This window comes from Balaenoptera musculus, chromosome 5 (assembly GCF_009873245.2).
Source record: "Balaenoptera musculus isolate JJ_BM4_2016_0621 chromosome 5, mBalMus1.pri.v3, whole genome shotgun sequence".
In the NCBI taxonomy this organism is placed as follows: domain Eukaryota; kingdom Metazoa; phylum Chordata; class Mammalia; order Artiodactyla; family Balaenopteridae; genus Balaenoptera; species Balaenoptera musculus.
The window spans coordinates 106402808-106424088 of record NC_045789.1 but is presented as its reverse complement, the minus strand read 5'-3'; the positions used below and the strand labels follow the sequence as shown (position 1 = coordinate 106424088).

At 36.9% G+C, this 21281-nt stretch overlaps 1 protein-coding gene across 3 annotated transcripts in view; it reads left to right on the top strand.

Moving 5' to 3' along the window:
* Positions 1 to 21281, top strand: part of PPA2 (inorganic pyrophosphatase 2) — an 85695-nt gene that overhangs the window by 22867 nt on the left and 41547 nt on the right. For 2 of the 3 annotated variants that reach the window (XM_036852809.1, XM_036852808.1), the window contains 4 exons: positions 2108 to 2161; positions 3615 to 3734; positions 11152 to 11238; positions 18361 to 18487. In XM_036852809.1, the coding sequence (XP_036708704.1) occupies positions 2108 to 2161; positions 3615 to 3734; positions 11152 to 11238; positions 18361 to 18487 (388 nt within the window). The remainder of the gene's footprint in view (positions 1 to 2107; positions 2162 to 3614; positions 3735 to 11151; positions 11239 to 18360; positions 18488 to 21281) is intronic. The other variant, XM_036852810.1, reaches the window with a different exon arrangement.

The following is a 21281-nucleotide window of genomic DNA, read 5'->3' as shown; positions in this document are numbered from 1 at the left end:
TTTCCCCCTGAAATAAAAATAGAAGGGAAAAATAGAAAGAAAAGAACTGAAGGAGGAAGTAAATGCCCCTGACCCATACTCAACTTTCTGAATTTGAAATGTGTCCCCTTGTATCTTTGTGATTTTCTAATAAGTTTCAGCAGGCCATTTTTGGTTTGTAATTAACACTAATCTTAGGATAACCAGACTAACACTGGCTTTAAAAAATTACAGGTCGTATGCATTTTAGCCAGAGAGAAGAAAAACAGGCTGGAAATACACTCCTAGTGATCAAGAACAAATGATGAGGGAGAGTGTAGTTTGCAGGCTTAAAATTCAAACCTGACCCATTGTTCTTTTGGCCTAATTCAAGTCCCTGTGAGTGCTTTTGGTAGGTGTCGTTGTGTAAAAGGATTGTCACTAGCTTTGTCTTCTCTGTCACCTCTGAGTATTCATCTGCATGCATTTGTTCTCTTATAGCCAGACTTTCAGGGATGAATAAATTATGTGAACATCTGCCATTTCCTTAGGTTTTTCTTTTTAACAGCTACTTCAGACATATTTAAACAGGTGCTGGGGTACCTCATGAAAGAGCATAGAAAATGAAACATAACAGCAGGCCTGTGTATAAGGTTGCTAAGATAGGTATGAGACATACTTCTAAGGAGCAATTGTTGAGAATTCATTCTCAGCTTTTGTTCCTTATCTCATTATGAGTATGCAGTTTTGTCACTGGTAAACTTCAGTCTTATCTAGAAGAACTTACCATCATTATTTTTGTGGCTTGATTTATATTTAATTGTATAAATGGCATTCTTTGAATTAATAGCATTCATGTTTCACTGAGAAAGCCCCAGATATTGTTTAATAGTGCTTTAAACCAGAGGTTCTCAACTCTGGCTGCATATGAAAATTGCTTGGAAAGCTTTTAAAAATAAGCAGTGCCCTGGCTCCACCTGAGAACCATTGAATTCAAATATGTAGGAGATGGGACTCTAAAAATCGTTTTCTTTTTTTTAATCGGTTACAGCTCTCCAGGTGATTTTGCTGTGTGGCACAGCTGAGAATAAGTATATTTAATCACTGCTTCCCAAATGATCTGTGGTGAAGGACAGTTTTTTTGTTTGTTTATTTCTAATCTGTTGTGAACTGATACTTTAAAAAAATACAATCAAAATGAATTATTAGAAAAGTGTAATTCAAGTGCCAAATTTTTATTATTAGGTCAACAGTCATAAAAAGTACTCTGTCAGATTGTTACAAATGTTTCTAAATGAACCAGTAACAGTCAGATTACAGATTAGCCCTGGTCCCTGACCACACTTGGAGTAGGACTGTTTTAAAGTATTGCTTTGATAAGTTGTTGGTTACTGATATCAGAATGGCATGCGAGTCAACTTTACCTGTAAGACTTTCTCTTTGTGAGGCCGTTACTGTAGGAAATTATTTTTACTCATCACTGATGTAGAGTCTCCTTTGTTTTAAGTACTCCGCAAAGTTCAGAAATGCTAAAAAGAAGCAGTGGTCCTTTTATAACTTTAGGGAACCAGAGATCACTAGATATGCAAGCTAAGCTTTAAAACTCTTTGTAAGCTTTATAACTACCTATACCAATAGCCTTAATTTTATATTATGATCATAATAACTTGGATTTAAATATTGTTTTATAATTTAAAAAATACTTCATAATTGTCTGTATTTTCATTTAAAATATGTAATTCATCTTCACAACAACCTTGTGTGGGGTGAGGAAGGAGATTATCACACTTAACTTTGTAGACTGGAAAAGTGACGCATTGAGCTCTCATTCCTATTTTAGCTGGAAAATAAAAATTTCCTGGCTCCATTCTGGTTCTTTCACTACCCTGCAAAGGTATTTCCAGAAATGTAGCAACTCCTAACACTGTACGGTTGTGGGCAAGTGACACGATCAGGTTTAAATTCTGTTGTGTTTTAAACAGCTTCTCTAATTTTTTAGAAGGAATTTAAGGCATAGGGAGACATATGATGCAGACGCTCAACATCTTTTGTGGGAAAAAAACTAAAGCATTCTCATGCAGGAGATATGTGAAAAGATAAAGGAAGGCAAAATTTAAAATTTTTTCTCTGTTGTTTTTTTAAATTGCAGAATTTGTTTAATATGGTTGTAGAAGTACCTCGGTGGACAAATGCTAAAATGGAGGTATGGATATAGCCTATTAATATCAAATGGAAATGATAATAATGATATAAAAACTTGGTTTCAAGTTGTTTGCCGTACTATTTTGAAATTGGGATGGTTGACAAACTTCTTTATAATTAAAACAATGGAAAACATTCTTGTGAACTTATTTTGAATCTAATTTCAAAAAGGAAAATATTATTCAAAGCTGAATTTACACTTTAAAGTGTTTTCCATTTTTGCCTCCCTAGTTTGTTATACACGTATTTATTTAATTTTTCTTGACTCCTCTGTCTTTGAAAATGACAAATATTTTCAAGATTTTCTTAAATAGATTCTGAGATGTATTTTGTTCATAGACACAACTGAAACATATTATTTGGGGCTGATGATAATTTTGGTTTCTCAGGACTTAATTTTCCTTTAGATTTTATTTTAGTCTACTAGGAATGAAAGCATTTTGCTGGCCAACTCTTGGTTTCTGAGCACTTTCTAAGAGCATCTGCTGTTCCCCTGGTTAGCTTTTTTTTTTTTTTTTTTTTTTTTAAGTTTTTCCGTGAGACATGAACCCGTCAAGAACTTCCCTTTTGCTTTTCAGAATTTTAGGATTTCATCTTCAGTTCGGTAAGATACCTTATAGTTCCGAGTGAAATTTAATTTATGGTACTTAGTTTGTTTAGTTATTTAAGCCTTCTCCTACAACTTTGGATGTGATGGCAAGTATTATTTCAAGTGTTTAAGGATTGTTATGTCAGTATATATTTCTCAGATTTTATATTTGGAGGATTGTCAGTACCTTCACCAAGTCCTGGTAGTATTTTTTTGTTGTTGTTAATATTTTAATAGGAAAAAGTAAAGATACTAGATTCTTCTTTTGTTCTTGCTTTAAATACACTGTTTTATCATTCTGGCTACTCTCTACCTCACTTGGGTATAGGATCAAGATTCTGTGAGATTCTGCCTAATTTAAGCAGTGTTTATTCATTCAAACATGGCTTCAGTTATTTTTTATATACTTTATAGGATAGTTTTTTTTTTTTTCTTTTTGCATGGCAGTTTGGATATGTTTGATTGAAAGGTAACCTTGAAATGAAATCACTTGGTGAAAATCTTTAAGTTAACTTTATTATAAGATTGATGGTAGAAAGTCCGAGATTAGTAACAAAGAACAAGTTGATTAATCCTTATCCTCTTGCCATTTCAATAAGCTTTCTTATTTGTGTTAGAAATAATGAGTTCATAAGTAATAGAGTGCCTAAAAATATAGTCTGATGCTTCCTTTTCAGACAGTTTTTTTTAATACAGAACGGTAAATTAGAAACAAGAACTGGCTTAATTTATTTTAAAGTGTCTTTGATCAGTAAGTTGGATTATGAATACTTAGTCTGATAATGGCAGATTTTAAAAATACTATTTGAATATAGGATTAATCGTTTCTTATCCCCCACCCCCCTTTGTTCCATGACCTGCTTAGATTGCCACAAAGGAGCCACTGAATCCCATTAAACAAGATGTAAAAGACGGCAAGCTTCGCTACGTGGCAAATATCTTTCCTCACAAGGGTTATATATGGAATTATGGTGCCCTCCCTCAGGTAACATTTTTGTTATAATGGTAAAACTTCTCTGTCTTCTGAAAAAATTGCCTTGTAAATCCTGTGAACTACTTGAATTTAAATTGGTTCTGAGGACATGTCAGTGTGAGAGATTTGTGAATATAAATTTTTTTAATGTGGAGTTTTATTGTATCAGTAAATATTTTTTTTCCAAGTATATATATGTCTGTACTCAAGTTCTTAGAGTTAGGTATATAGAACAATCACATTTGGCATTTTGAATGCATTTCTTTTTCTGGGCTTGGCTATTAAGAGTTGGTGAAAAATGTTTTATCTCCTTTATCTGCAGTCATTTCTTTGGATATGACAAGTTATGGTTTTATATACATTCATATATGACAGCATGAATTTTGTTTTTTAAATTTTAACAGATGAACCTTTTAAATTGTTACCTCTTTCAGAACTCATTGTGAATTGAATAAAGCAACTTAATTATATACTATTATGAATTTATAATTTTTAAGTGGGAAGCAATGGAAACAATGACTAAGTAATGGTAAAGCAGCATTCCTATTAGAGAGTAACACTATTTGCTTTTCTTCCTTTCTTCTCCCTTTTTGTTTTCTTCTCATGTTTCCTCACTCCTGGGAAGTGGTAACTCCTTCCAGATAATTTAGTGAGTAAAACTCAGAATATGCAGATTCAGAAGTCTAGGTTTGGGGACACAGAGAAGCATCTGCCTTTATGTTTATAAAAGCCATTAGAGCATCTGTCTATCTGAATATTTAATTTTGATTATTTAAATTTTATTTATTAATTTTAATATTTTGCATGAAATTCCAAGATGCTTTTTGGAAAATATCTGAGAAAAGGAGGTCTTGCTTTATCCAACTCAGAGAAACAGCTGCCCATGTAGAATAAACATTCACAGGAAAAGAAAAAAGAAAAATGTTTTCTAAAGAGTCAGGCTGTCTTTGATGCAGTTAGACCACCCAAGTAGATACATTCTTGGTTAAAACAGGCATTTCTAACATGGTGTGCTAAGAATGAGGATGTCTGTTGAAACCAAGAAGGCAGGTTTTCTGACTCCCCAGGTGCCTAAGTAGACATCCTGTTTGACCTAGCAGTGAAAGAGCAAGAATATTTTTGTTAAGCTTGGGGGATAGGTCTGTACGAGAAGACATAGATGAGGAGAAGGCCAAAGAAGCCATTGAATTAGAGAAAGACAAAAACAGAGCCATAAAAAGTATGTATTTGTTTATTTCATTAAACATTTATTGAGGATTTATGTGCTAAGCTGTGTATTAGGTGTCGGGTAAACAAAGAAAAATGAGAGATACGTATAAGGTCAAGGCAGCATAATAAGTGACTAAGAATGTTGATTTTGGAGCCAGCTTGCCACTTCCTAGTAATGTGACCTTGGGCAAGTTCCTTTGTCTTTCAGTACCTCACCCTCTTTATCTGTAAAATAGAGATGATAAAGTACCTACTGCACATGGTCCTGTTGAGGTTAAATGAGTTATTGCCCGTTTATGTTAGAATAGCACCTAATAGATAGTGATCACATTATTATTACTGTTGGTACTTTTATTATTATATGGTCTTTATATAGTCTCTTGTGGGTGGGTGATCATCAACTAAACCAGCGGTTACAGTGGAGCATAATAGATGCTACTAACTCATCTTTTGTAGTTTATCTGTTTAAAGTCCTGACAAATTTTTGTGCTCCTCTGGATGTGTTTGAATGTGCAAGATGCTCTTACTGCTATTATATTGATCTGTTAGGTGCAGTGGTTCTTATATTAGAGCAGAGTTCGACTGCAGCTGGCTCTTTGCCCCCTGCCTTCACCACTGCCTACCGAAATTTTATACTCCACCTAGTATCCAAAATACCATTTTGCCCATAAGAGAACCTTTTAATGGTTTCCTATTGCTAAAAGGATAAAATAAAAAGTTCCTAACATGGCTCCTCAACCCTTCATGATGTGGCCCTGCTTCTTCAGCCTCGTTTTGCAACCTTTGTCCTTCCTCACTTCCATCCCACCACAGCAGCTTCTTCAGTGTTTCGAGTGCCCCTTGGCGTTTCCACACCAGCCCTTCCTTCACAGAGCTGTTTATTCATTCTATACACACTTTTTGAGTATCTAACGTTTGCCAGGCCATGTTCTAAGTACTGGAGGTAAAGCAGTGATAAAAGGGACAAAAATTCTTCTGGGACTTTTATTCTGGGCAGAGAGACAGACAAAAAAAAAAGTAAAAATGTACAGTACATCAGATAGTGGTAAACGTGTTAGAGAAAAATAAAGCAGGGAATGGGGCTGGGGTGTGTTGGGATTGTTGCAGTTTACACAGGGAGAAGGCCTCAGTGAGGTGGTATTATCTGGAGGGGAGACCTGAAGAAAGTGGGAAGGTGATTATCTTAGTAAAGACCTGAGGAAGTGAGGGCCATCCAGGGCCGTCTAGGGGAATTCATCAAGAAACAAGTATAAAGGTCCCGAGGTAGAAGGAGGCCTCGAGTGCCTGAGTAACAGAAAGGAGGCCAGTGTGGCTAGAATGGAAGTGAGGAAGAGGAAATAGACCTGTATTCTCTCTGCTGTTTTCAACCAGAGATCTTTACTATCTTTTTACACCCAAACTGACGTTGTAGCGTGTGTGTGTATGTGTGTGTGAGTCTTCAGCAGAAGAATGTACTATAGACTGCGTAGAAGTGAAACACCAAACAAAAATAGCTACATAGACTCATGTTTATAAAAAGTTGAAATTCGGCCAGTTGTTGATGGGCAAGGTACTGTACCCAATATCTCTTTGCTTCCTTGTCGACGTTAAGACAGGGTGAGCCTGTTAAAATGAAAGCCAGACCCCGGTTCCATTTATGTTTTTGATCTCGTGTCTAGCTTCTCTTGCTCCCTCACCTCCACACTGGCCTTCTCACGACTGCTCGATACTCCAGGCACACTCCTGCCTCAGGCTGTCACACTTACTGTGTCCTCCAGCCCGGGACACTCTTTCCCAGTGGTCTCATGTCCTGCCTCCTTAAATGTCTGCTGATCAGTTACCTCCTTCATGATGTCTGCCCAGAACATCCTTTACAGTTTTAACCCACGTACTCCCATTCCTCCTTCCATACTTTATTTTTTTTCCCTTTTCCATTAAACGAACCAACTTCGGACATGCTATATAACTTAGTTATTTATTATGTTTATTGTTAATATCTTTTAGCTAGAATGCAGTCTCCGTGAGGGCAGGGATTCTGTCTGTTTTGTTCACTGATGTCTTCCAGCTGCCCAGCTTAGTGTCTGGCACCAAGTAGGTGATCAATAAATATTTTGGGATGAATGAATCCATGAATGCATGGTGTATGTTGCATTTGCTTCGTAGGCACGTATGGGTAATTGGATTTTGCTGTTCTCTTACGATTTGTCTTGTAACAGCAGGAAGTTTGTGCAGAGCAGTTACCAAGCCAACCACGCTTGGAAGAACATTTAAGCAGCAGAATACTGTTTAAGTAGCAGCCTCTCCATTTAGCTTGTGATCCGTCTGTGCGCCCTCATTTCAGACCTTCATCTGCCTAGACTGTTTAACCCTGATAACTTCCCTTGCACCAGCAATAATGACTTCCTCAAAGTTTGAGTTTGGACTGGGCAAGAATCATCATTGTTTGTCTTCCCCCGATTGTTCATATTTCCCACATATTATTCAAATGTAATAACTTTCTGCGTAAATATTTAGAGGACCTGTCTGAATAATGTTAAAGGACTAGAATCACTAACTTCAAGATTTCTTCAGTCTTAATGTAATATCATTGTATTTATTACTTTGAACTTCATTATAAATTTGGTTCAAGGACCCCAAGTTTCATTTAGTACCACTTCTTAGCTTTATAACCTGGGACCAGTGACTAAATGTCTCTAGGCCTATTTGTTCATCTGTATCATCCTGCCACCTACCCCACAAGGTTATTGTGGACATTGAATGAGATGATCAAAGCAAGTTTAGCCCCGTAGTGAGTGTTCAATAGTATTGTCTCGGTGATGACACTGTTGCCACTGATTGATATTAGCTGCTAATAGTAAGTAGCTTTTGCTCCAAATTGAAGCTGGTGAAGTTCAGGTAGTGGTTGAGTAGATCTTACTTCCTTTGACTTGATGATAGGAATTCTGATTGATCAGGAAGGAGTTCTCAAGAAGCATCTGTATACCCAGCTCTGTACCATTCAGTGATTTTTTTGGAGAGACTGAAGCACCAGCTCATGGTGATTACAGATGTATTGGTTAATATTTATAAGATTGTAAGGTAATGATCTCAAAACCTTCATGAGGATGAGTAAGGTTTGTTTTAGGCTAGATCAATAATCTGTGTATTCTGATTTTTTTTCATAGCTTTATAGCCATCCTTTGTATGAGTTTAGCATTATTTGTATTCCTCTTGATTGGTTTTTAAACCCTTTTTAAAGCTTTTCATGGGTCCCTGCTAAAATTTTTCTATATACTTAACATATATACATATATACTACTAAGTATATGCCTGTGAGTCAGATTGCTAAGTTCTGAGTTATATACCTATTTACTTTACTGGGTATTCCCAAATTGTTTACAAAAGGAGTTGTAATAATATATACTCCTACCAGTAGTAGTAGGGTTCCAGGTTTCTTACATCATTATCAGTATTTAGCATTATCAGATTTTTAAGTTTTTGAAATAGCATCTCATTTTGGTTTTAATTTGTATTTCTCTGATCAGACTGGGTATCTTTTCATATATTTGTAAATCATTCATGTTTCCTCTTTGAATTACCTGTTCCTGTCTTTGACCCATTTTGTATTGCATTGCTCTTTTTCTTATTTAACTGTAGAAGTTATTTCTAAATTCTGGATCTAATCTTTTGTCACTTTTGTGAAACAAATATTAAGATTTGGAATTTCCTCTTCTGGATATTTCTTTTCTAGCCTGACTGTGCTTTTCTAGTTGTTTCTCTGCCTAGTTAGATACTTAAAGCTTCACTCCAGGGCATAAAGTTTTAAATTTGTCAAGATTTCCTCTCCTAGTGATTGTTAGAAATTATACTATATTTTCAGGTTAAGTTAGAAGTCATTTAGTATGACTCTCTTTTTGTAGTAAAAAACTGAGCCCTAAGGTATAGAGTGTTAAAGGCAAGACTAGAGATAGAAAGAAATAGTATGATATTTTTTTCTGGTGAGGGAAATCATGAACCACTGGCCCTAAAATTGACAGCATTGTTATAGCTTAAGAATTTTGCCTGTATGTACTTATTTCCTCAAGAGAAGGAACTAAATTGATAGGTAATGTTGAAAGTGGAGTTTCTGAAGGGAATGTAGACCAACGAACCTCAAAAAACAGAAACACAAAAACCCAATGGAATACAACTTATATGAAGACAGTTTTTGTGTCAGTACAAGAAAGGACTTTTGTAAATATTAAATCTGACCAAAATGGGCTAATTTATCTCATGAATTTGTGAGCTTCCTGTTCACTGGTAGTATTTATGTAGATTATGAATGACCACTAACAACCATAGAATTCAGGGCTAGGCTGTATCTAGCAATTGTCTTATTTAAGCCATTCTTTTTATAGGTGAGGAAACTGAGGTCTGGATGTTTTGGCCAAGGTAGTTTGTGGCTAAAAACTATCTTCCTTCAGGCCAGAGTGACTTCTAGCTTATCACATTTGTTCCCTTCTGAGAGTGGGAGTGAGGTTAAGGAAGGTTCAAGAAAGGATTCCTGCATTAGGAAGGAAGAACCTCTCAGATATTTTCTGATTCTGCCTCTGGGTTTTCTAATTCCACTTATACTTCACTTCCATCTTGGTTTCTCCAGCACATTAAGATTAATTTTGTAGCATTTGTGACAAATACTACACCATTTATCAACATGGTGTTCTTCAGGGTATTGACTGTGTCCTGTTGGTTTCTGTTCCTAACTCCTGGTTGAGAGTAGGTAATCAATAAATATTAACTCAATGAATGGATGCCTGGTAATAGAAAACAAGAAGCAGTAAGGGCAACAGTAGGAAAATATACCTAGGAGATTCTGAGAGTAAGAGAATTTAAAAGAAGAGAATCATGAATAAGGTTATATCTGAAAGTAATTGCCATTCAATTACCAAATATTTGTTATCAAAATCTGGGCATCATAACATAATTTTTAATAGCATGTGTTCTAATCCCATTGCCACCATTTAGAATCTGAGCTTGGCAAGTTTAAACTCTGTGCTGCAGTTTACTTATCTGTACAATGGGGTGAATAATGGTACATTCTTCATGGGATACATGTATGTATATATATGTGTGTGTATATCACTGGGAAGGTATCTCTCACCTATAACCAATATGTAAGGTTAACAGTTATTTTTATTATCCTTATGTTTTATTAGTAATATTAGTATTTGGGGGTAATGAAATGTTGTTAGTCGTGGTTTACTGATTTTGCTTTCTGGTAAGGATGGGTCAGTTTATTCCTGAATATGCTATAATTATGATCAGAAGGGAAATACTAGAGTTTATCTAGGGTTTAGCTGTAAATAGGGTTCATTTTAAATTATCTATATAAAATTAGAGGAGCCAAGCTTGGATAATCTGAAATTCTAGGTAACATTCTTGAGATGACACAGTCTCTGCACATCTTATAAATCTGAGAGAAATAATTTCAAGGAACTTCTACAGTTCCATTTAGAATCAGCTAATTATGGAGCTTTTGGGGAAGGATAGTGCCTAAGGGATATTTAAACTTGATAACAAATTTCCATTATGCTGTTCATTTATAAAAATACTCAGTGTATATAGTTTATAGCCAACAGGGTATAATCTTTTCAGTAAACTAAAGAGTTGACATCTTTTCATTGTTTTGTCAAGTTTTCGAGATTTGATGACAAAGGTAGAGGATTTTTAAAATGGAATGAAATGGGACAAAAATGGGTTTTTCTTTCGTAGATACTTGTTCTTTGGTTTATGAAGGGAAAACTGGGTTTGTTCTAGTAGAAGTTACTTAGAGTATAGGAAGTTTATTTTCAAACCTGGAAAGCCAGACCCAATGCTGTTCCATGTCAAAGGAAGCAGTGAGTAGTGGAAGCAGCAGTCCAGACAGTTAGTGGAAACAAGGGCACAGACAACGGGAACACCCGAACTGAAGCTCTAAATAAAAGTGAGCATGAATTTAGACACTGACTGAACTTGGAAGAAGAGTGTGTTTGTAAATGCCACCCACTTTCAGACGTGATTATACAGACAAATGAGAGACAGAAGGGAGGAAATAGTATGAATCTGTTTTAATTATTATGATGCTTAGGGATGTACTGGCATGTTGGCATTGAGCCTATTTAATTTCTGAGAATTTTTCCCTCGGATTATGGCTATCTGTAAAACTTCAGGGACATGTGGAAAGATTAAGATACATTATAGCGAGTATTAACCTATATTCCACCCACGCCCTTCTGTTTTTTAGACTTGGGAAGATCCCCATCGAAAAGATAAGAGCACAGACTGCTGTGGAGATAATGATCCTATTGATGTTTGTGAAATAGGCTCAAAGGTTTGTTTCATAGGCTGTTATTCTAACATATGTTCAACTTTATTCATGCCATAAAATTTCAGTTCTCTTTGGAAGGCACCGATTCTTCAACTCTTCAAAGTTCTAGCCTATTTATCCCTCTGATATCAGTTCTTTTTTGTATCTTTACTTCCTTCTCTTAAACTAGGGGTTGGTAAACTATAGCTGGTGGCCAGTCAAATCCAGCTCGCCACCTGTTTTTATAAATGACACAGCTCCAGCCGTTCATTTACGTATGGTCTACGGCTGCTTTTGCACCACAGCAGCAGTTGAGTGTAGCAGAGACCATACAGTCTGCGATGTCTAAATATTTACTCTCTGACCTTTTACAGAATAAGTTTGCTGAGTCCTGTCTTCATCGTCCTTGCCCATTATCCAGACAGGAAGTTCAACACTGATGAAAGCCAGCTGGTACTCTTTTTTTGTGCCTGCTTCCAGGCTGCCGGGTCCCACTGGGGACAAACAAAACCTGAGCTTTCATAGGTTACTGCTACCCATAGAATACTGTGTGTCTTTGCTCGCATTCTTCCTTTCTCCTATTTTCTACTGCACTTATTGCCAATATTTATTGTTCTCTGAAGACATTAAACTCCTTGTACTTTGTTCTCACTCCCAGCAGAACATGTTGCCTTTCATTTTGTAGAGCTCATAGAAACCAGCATGTAGGAACCCCCTAACTTTCCCCATTAGAGTACCAGACACCTGTGCCTGCAAACACTCCTTCCCTTCCTTCTGTTACTATGAGACCAGGGCGTCCCCCTGTGCTCTAGATCATGTCCCTTCTTGCCTCTTGAGTGACACTATTTTCTTAGCTCTTCTCTGTCCTGTATTTACAACTTCTCTTTCTTTATTGGCTTCCTCCCATATGCCTCCTCTCTTTTTTCTTTTCATAGGAAGACTTCTAAATAGAGTAAACACTGACCTCTGTCTCCTCCTTCCCACTTAATCTTAACCTATTTCAAAATTTTTTCCGTCCCCCCATTATTTCAGTGAAACTGCTCTTACTAAGGTTACTGGTAACTTTCTTTTAGCCAAATCCAACTGGCCTGTTTCACAGGTTTTGTCTAACTTGAATTTACTTTAGTATTTTATACCTTTAACCTCATCTTCCTTCTTCAAACAGTCTCTTTGCTTGGCTTTGATTATATCATAATATCTTGGATATCCTCTAATTCTCGTTCCTCCTGGGTTTCTTTTGCAAGCTCCTTTCTTCTGCCTGCTCCTTGAGCATTGCTTTGCTTGAGGGTTGTGCCCTGGTTCACCTCTTCTTCACTTTGTGTAGAGACTCCCTTGGTGATCCAGTCCCAAGCATTCATGGTTTTGCTCTCAAATTAATGTCCAGCTCAGACCTACGTTCTCAACTACCTACACCTACACTTGGGTGTCTCCCAGGCACCTCAAACTCATCGTGTCCGGAACTGAATTCATTGTTTCCTCCTGTCCACATGAAGGACGTCTCTCCTCCTTTCCTCCTCACCTCCAGGTTCTTGAGCCAGAAACTGAGGGGTCATCCTTGATCATCCTTTGCTTCTCTTTATCCTCTTAGTCATGAAATACTGATTCTATGTTCTAAATGGCCTTTACATCTCTTTCTTTCCATTGTCACTGCAGCCAGCTTTGTCTAGTCCTCAATTATATTGCATTTGAATTATTCCTACTACTGACCAGTTTCCTTGCCGAGTCTTATTTTCCCTCCCGATTCCAGATTCCTTTCCGGCTCTACTCTTTTTTAGTCCCTGTCCCCTCCTTTTCTGACTTCCTCTCCTGCCACTGTTCGTCTGCAGCTGTACCGAACTTCCAATTCCTATAATGTATCTGCCGTCCCTCATGTACAGGCCTTCACACAAGCTATTCCCTTTATGTGGAATGGAACATTCTCTTCCTTCACTTTATTTTACTTTCCCCTTCTTTTCACTTTACCTCCCCCTGCTCATCCTTCGGATCTCAGCTATAATATCACTTCCTCTCAGAAGTCTCCCTTTACCCTCCGTACGCTAACATACCTGCTCTTTGGTCTGTGCTTCCTCAGTACCAATAGTGCTGTGTTTTTTGTCTAATTGTCTCCTCCGAGATGGCAGTGAGCTCTGTGAGGATGGGACTCACCGTTACAGTGTGTAACTCAGTGCCTGGCACAGGGCGTGTGCTTAATGTAAGACGTTCCAAATGCAATCATTACTTGAGTCATATTCTTCTAGCTGAGATTAAATCGGTTTTCTCTGGAAACTCATATTAGCACTTTTAGGTTTCCAGAATGTTATTCAGTGAATAGTGTCCTCTGATTCTTTGTCACTTTGTTTATTTACTGTGTTCTTCTGTTACTCTTCTTTTTTCTTTCTCATCTTCTTCCTCATTCTCCTTTCTTATTCCTCCTTCTTTCCTCCTCTTCTTCATCCTCTTCTTGAACTTTCTGTTCCTTCTTTTTTTGCTTTTTCTCCTTCTATTCTTCCACTTCCTTCTTTTTTTCTTCCTTGTACTTTTATTCTCCTCCACCCGCCCCCACCCCCCACCCCAGCTTCTTTTCCTTCCCCCTGTCTCTTACTCCTTTCCTGCAGAGGAGATTCCCATCCAACTTACATTTCTAGTTTACACCCAGATAAGGACAAATAGGGGCTAGAGTTCATGCTTGTGTGACTCTATAATTCCTTTATCTCTCCAGCAGAAATATGGCCAAATTGTTTGCTTTATTTTAAATTTAAGCTATAGTTTACAAATTTATTTTTTGGCCTTTTTTCTCCAGAGGGGGTAGTGAAGTGTGTATAAAATGAATAGATTGAAGGAAGAATATAAATATTTCAATGAGTACCTCCTTTGTGCCAGATGCTGTGCTATATACTTTGGGTCACTTTCCTGTGTCTTATTTTATGATAAGAAGAGTCACTAAATTAAATAACATTACATCGATGGAAAGGTTATATAGTAGAAAACCCTAATTCTTTTTATTTTATTGAAGTATAGTTGATTTACAATATTTTGTGTTAATTTCTGCTGTACAGCAAAGTGATTCAGCTATACATATATATACATTCTTTTTCATATTCTTTTCCATTATGGTTTATCACATATATTGAATATAGTTCCCAATGCTATGCAGTAGGACCTTGTTGTTTATCCATTCTATATATAATAGCCTGCATCTGATAATCCCCAAATCCCTATCCATCCCTCCCTACCACCCCTACCCCTTGGCAACCACAAGTCTGTTCTCTGTGTCTGTGAGTCTGTTTCTGTTTCGTAGGTAAGTTCATTTGTGTCATATTTTAGATCCCACATATAACAGATCATATGGTATTTGTCTTTCTCTTTCTGACTTACTTCAGTTAGTATGATAATCTCTAAGTCCATCCATGCTGTTGCAAATGGCATTATTTCGTTCTTTTTTATGGCTGAGTAATATTCCATTGTATATATGTGCCACATCTTCTTTATCCATTCATCTGTCAGTGGACATTTAGGCTGCTTCCATGTCTTGGCTATTGTAAATAGTGCTGCCATGAACATAGGGGTGCATATATCTTTTGGAAATTACAGTTTCGTCTGGGTATATGCCCAGGAGTGGGATTGCTGGATCATATGGCAACTCTATTTTTAGCTTTTTGAGGAACCTGCCTACTGTTTTCCATAGTGGCTGCATCAACGAACATTCCCACCAACAATGTAGGAAGGTTCCTTAGAAAACTCTTATTCTGAAGGTGTAATCCTTGGGGCCACTCAGTTTATATTAAGTGCAGATTATTAAGTTAATTTAAATCCTTATGCAGATATTAAGTGTAAGTGAAAAGATTAAATGAAAGTATCTTATTTTCACTGATGTAAAAATTTGTCAGTGAGCACGTAATTAATGAGATTGGTAACTGGAAATCATGAAAATCTCAGTACCTGATAAATTGATTTGACTTAGTAACACTAAGTCATTATTGACAAAACAAGGGAATCTAAGAAAACTTGATATACAGGCTTTTAAATAAACATATCAAAGTCACTAAATATGTGGAATAAAATTAAACGTTTTAAATGTAAGTGATTTGTAACAAGGTATACATCATTAATCTTGAAAGCATACTTTTATATGCAGAGAGCAGTCCCTGGTTGACAGCCAGCAAGTTTAGGGGGACCTCAGTCCTACAATTGCAAAGAATTGCATTTAAATGGGTTCTTCCTTAGAACCTTCAGATCAGAGCCTAGCCTGGCCAACACCTTGATTTTGGCCTTGTCAGGCCATAAGCAGAGAATCTAGCTGTGTTGTGCCTAAACTCCTGACCCATGGAAACTGTGAGACAATGTACACTATTTTAAGCCTTTAGATTTATAATAACTTGTTACACTATAGTAAAAACCTAATACACAGGATAACAGGCTTTAAGCAGTTTTACTTTCCATAGTTTTTCATATTGATTGGGTCCAATTGAAGGTTTACCTCATTCTTCAAATTCTAAATCAGCCCAGAAGTTTTGTTGTAGACCACTATTACATTCTGCTCATTCCGGGTTCCCAGGAGTTAGCAGTTGACAAGTGTGAGCAGATAAGTACAGGTAGAGCCCAGAGAGAAAAAAATATTAATATCTGTGAAAGACCTCTTGTGTTCTAGTTCATGCATCTGTTGTTTCCTTTGCTCTTTATCTTTACATCAAGGAGTAAGTCATGTGATCTCCATTTTACTGTGAAGAAACCAAGTCCTAAACTATTGTGTGAAGTAGTTGGCCTCAGTCACCTCTAGGAATGGTGGAGGAAGAATTTGACCCCATATATTTGTGACTTAAAAATCCTATCTTTTGAAATATTTTTATAATAGCTAGAAAAGTCTGTAGTAACCCTAGTCTGATTCTGCCTGAAATCTTTGAGGCATACCTACGTTCTTGTTTCAGAATGTCAACTCATTTTTGAAACATGGTCAACTGTATGATTCCCAAGGAATTAGTAACAGAATCTGCTGTGTACATTAATTTCCTCGCAGGGTAGACTGAGAGTTTTATAATGGAACTGAGGCAATAGGTTTTATCTTATATCCAAAGCAATTTATTCTTTTGGTTAATGAGGCCCGAAAAAATATTTAGTAAACGTGAAGTAAGTACTTAATCGCCATCTAAACAATAGGCCTTTGTTGGGACTACGCTCCTTTATCTTGTGCCGGGCTATGCCTGGCTAGTCCTTAAATCATCTATAAGGAACATCATAGAAGAAAGCCTCTTTTAACACCACATATGTAAATGGGCAAAGGAAAAGGAGCAGAGTCCTGGAAGTTGTTAATAGACTTAGAATCACAGATACAGAAATTTTTTAAAGTTAAGTTCTTTGAGAAGTGTTATTCATTTGGTATCTAACATTATGTGTTCTGCAAAATTTGTTGAATTGCTTTAGACTGAATTGAATTGTGGGGTATTCAGAAGAATTTTACCATTTGTTTTTAAGCATCTTATCCTGAGTTTTTGGTTTGATTGAGAGAATTTCCTTTCCAGTTTTTAAAGTGTAATTGCAAGGCAGTGGTTTGTCTAATCCCTTTCTGTTGCTTATGAGATCAGAGGGCGTTTATCATTCTGATGAAACTTGATAATTCCCAGACATGCTTCCTGCTTGCCCTTGTAACCATACAAGTCTCAAATCTGCTCTTATGTTGTATGAAATTTCAAAGTAAATTAATTCTTGTGAATAAAAATAAAACAATTTAGAAGGTGCCTATAAAAACTATATATGATTCCCAGTAATTCTGATAGACAGCCCTGTCACCAAAGTCTGCTGCAGGCTCCTCAGCTTCGGCACTATTGACATTTTGGGTGGATGATACTGTAATAGGAGGCTGTCCGGTGCAGCTTCCCTGGCCTCTTCCCCGCCAATATGCTAATAATACCCCCCAGTTGTGACCACCCAAAATGTCCCCAGGCATTGCCACATGTCCTCTAGAGGGCAAAATTGCCTCTGGCTGAGAAGCAGTGATGCAGTTCATCACTGAGTTAACCAATGGAGCCACCTTTCACTGATGATTATGTGATAACTTTGAACATTTTTGTTTTATAAAGGACCTCCTGGCGGGAGGTGTGTAAGTCTCCCCAACAAGATTGTAAGCCTTTAAGAAAGGGGATGCTTTCTTTTTGTATACATAGTGTCTAATACAGTGCTGGGTACTAAATAGAGCCTAAACGTGTGAGAGTCTGGCTAATATAATTGTGCATATTCTCCTAAAAGTGGTATTTCAGTTTAGTTTATACAGTCACATTAATCTGTTGGATAAACTAATTTCACCTTCATGCAGATTTATATTAAGATTTCAAATTCATTTTGCAAATGTTCTGAAAGGATTTATTTGACTTTATGATTTAAGATCTGTTTTTTTCTCTCAAATAATTTCAAGATACAACTGTGACTTTCTTTTGCATACCTTGATTTCCAGATGTAAAGCTGCATTTTGAATCATGAAGGAATTATTCTGAAGCATGTGTTCAGATTTCAGCTTACAGTGAAATTCTATAGCCGACTGAACCTTTAAAAATAAAAGGCTATAGAAAGAATGCATGCATATAAACTTGGCATTGGCAACTTGAGGGAACCACTGAAATAACTTTCTTTAGTACAAGGAACATCTGCTTCAACATGATGCTGTTTCTTGGTTTCACTTAAAATCTTTTTAAAGCATTTTATGAAACCTGGTTTGTCTCTATCTTTAACATTTTAATAATTATTTCACTGTCATTCATTATCTTAAGGCTGTATTCAGATATGATAAAAATTTACTTTTCACTAGTAACTGATAAATATAGTTTGCAAAAAAGGTACTATAAAGCAGTTTCAAAGGATTCTCATGTCTTTTTACCCCCAAACAGCAGAAGCCAGATTTATATTATAACATGATATACATGGCTTTATTTTCTGCTTAGTATGAGTTTCTAGGCCTAGTACATTAAATTTTAAGATCTATAAATAATTTCAGTTTCCAAAAAGGGATCAAGACATCTATTCTAAGAAGGATATCATAAAAGGCTTTATGACTGTGTTTACAATAATTTTAATTAAGTTTCAGTCTATAGTGCTTTTAATCTTTCATATAGATTTTTATGATATATGAGTAAATTTCTCCAAAGCCTTGCAAATGCTGAATTTCTTTTCTCTTTAAAGGTTCTCTCTCGTGGAGATGTTGTTCATGTGAAGATCCTCGGAATTTTGGCTCTTATTGATCAGGGTGAAACAGATTGGAAATTAATTGCTATCAATGTGAATGATCCTGAAGCCTCGAAGTTTCATGGTAAGTCTGTAACTTTCCAGAAACAGAAGTAAATCAGTGTGTCATTGGAATTCTTAGAATTTAAGGGGCTTCCCTGGTGGCGCAGTGGTTGAGAGTCTGCCTGCCAATGCAGGGGACACGGGTTCGAGCCCTGGTCTGGGAAGATCCCACATGCCACGGAGCAACTGGGCCCGTGAGCCACAATAACTGAGCCTGCGCGTCTGGAGCCTGTGCTCCGCAGCAAGAGAGGCCGCGATGGTGAGAGGCCCGCGCACCGCGATGAAGAGTGGTCCCCGCTTGCCGCAACTAGAGAAAGCCCTCGCACAGAAACGAAAGACTCAACACAGTCATAAATAAATAAATAAAAGAACGTGAATTTCTTTAAAAAAAAAAAAAAAGAATTTAAAAGAGGCTCATGTAAAACACAGTGTATATTTTGGGAGTTAAACTTATACGTTTTGTTTTTTTAATTCTCTCTCCATGGACAATTCAATATGATTGTGATTCAATATGATTGTGTCTGAGTTATGTCGTACTGCTGGGAGGAGTAAGAGAAAGAAAAGGAGTGCAGACAGGCAGACGATACTTCAGATTAAGAAAGTACAATCTATGGGCTCCCTTCCCCCTCACCTCCTTCCCTCCCTCCCTTCCTTCTTTTCTTTCTTAAATCTCTCTTTTATTCATTTGAGTAACAGGAAAAATAAAAAACAAAAAGGGGAGTGTTCATCAAAGACATAAGCTGGTTTTATACCTAGTTTTTGTTCTGTCTTGTACAGGTGAAGGGAAAGATAACGGCCCTCTAACAAAATTTTGATGTCCCAGAAATTTAAGTTCCAGAAGTTTGGTATGATAAAGAGTTAAATTTCTTTGGTGTCGGACAGACTTCAGTTTGCCTTCTGGCTGTGCTACTTTCTACTTGAGTGACTTTGGATAGATCATTTAACCTTTCTGAATTTCAGTTTGCTCATCTAATAATGTAGGTAATTATACCTACTTGTGAGCTTGTTGGCAGTATAAGATGTGATTTACTTAAAGCCTCTGGCTGTCATATGAAGTGTTGAGTATATGGCCACTATTATTATTCTCTGACCAATTTTTTCCCCTAGTTTTCTAACCTTTTTCCTTTCAGTTTCATCCTTATTTGGGATCCTGGTCTTTTCTAGACCTCAATTCTTATCTCAATTTGAAAATATACCATTTCTGTATTGACTGAAACTCATTAACACTTACATTTTAAACTCTCTTAATTTATGTGCATTTAAAACCTTTTCTTCACCATGGAGCAGAAAGGAGAAGTACAGAGCGGGAAACTCCTGATACAGAAAACATACTTTGCAGACTTTCCAGTTTTACACAGAGCTGCACTAGCAAGAGGGATGTGTAAAAGCTGTTCTTAGGGATTTTTTTTCCATTGTAATTGTGCATGCTCAATTTAACGTAGGCATTACCACTGATCAACATTGCTTTTTGAAATGCACCAAAATGTAAGCATAGCTGCATTTAATAAAGGAAGTGTTTTCTTAAAAAAAACAAAAAAACAAAAAACTTTTCTTGCACATGGAACAACAAGAGAGATTTTATGCCATTCTTGCTTGTAATTGAGAAAGGGAGGGGTCTGATCGGGTGAAGTACATATAACCTCAGGGTCAAAACTAAAACATGAAAACTACAATTAAAATATGAGACTCAAGCCCATAAACCATATATTTTTCTTATCTATTTCATTATTTTACACTGGATTTCTTTATTATCGTATTTCTCACATATATATGTATGCATGTATATATGTATACATATGTAATAAGAGTAAATCAATACCCAATTTAAAAGTTTTTTAATACATAAGCTGCTCCTCAGATGAGAACTGATAATATAATGATGCAACAGCCAGCAAAAACAAACTGTTCAATTAATTCATTTGTGATGTGGCACACTAAAGTCATGAAACTCTACTGAGGGATGTCCCTTTAAACTGGAGAGGCTGAGAGTCTAAGGAAACTAGTCTTTAGCTCAGTACTGTTAGAGATGTGATTTAACACCTCAAATTCCCTAATATATGCCAAACACTGGTGCCTGTCCTAGTACATATTATTATTCTTAATTTAGAAGAATCTCAAAGGATTTAAATAAATTGCCTAGGGACTTCCCTGGTGGCACAGTGGTTAAGAATTCACCTGCCAATGCAGGGGACACGGGTTCGATCCCTGGTCCGGGAAGATCCCACGTGCCGCGGGGCAGCTAAGCCCGTGTGCCGCAACTACTGAGCCTGCACTCTAAAGCCCGTGAGCCACAACAACTGAGCCTGCGCTGTAGAGCCCGCGAGCCACAACTACTGAAGCCCGCGCGCCTAGAGCCTGCGCTCCACAAGAAGAGACGCCACCACTATGAGAAGCCCATGCACCGAGAAGAAGAGTAGCCCCCGCTCGCCGCAACTAGAGAAAGCCTGTGCAGCAACGAAGACCCAACGCAGCCAAAAATGAATAAATAAAATTTTAAAACAAATAAATAAATAACTTGCCTAAGTTTGCACATTTAGTAAATAGTGGAACCATGATTTGAACTCATTTCAGTCTGATGAGAAAGTCCATTGTCCATCTACCGTGCTATACTGCACAATTCATATTTGTGTAATTTACAGTATTTGTAACTAGCAGTATTGAAACCAGAGTACATAGTATAAGTACCTTACTCCTACAGTTTCCTAAGGGTTAGAATGAAAAAATATAACTATTTTCACTTTTTTTCTGTTTATACCCCAAATGGAGATGGCTTGCACTTTGGGCATCCTCTTCTAAATTCTTGTTGTGTATGCTCG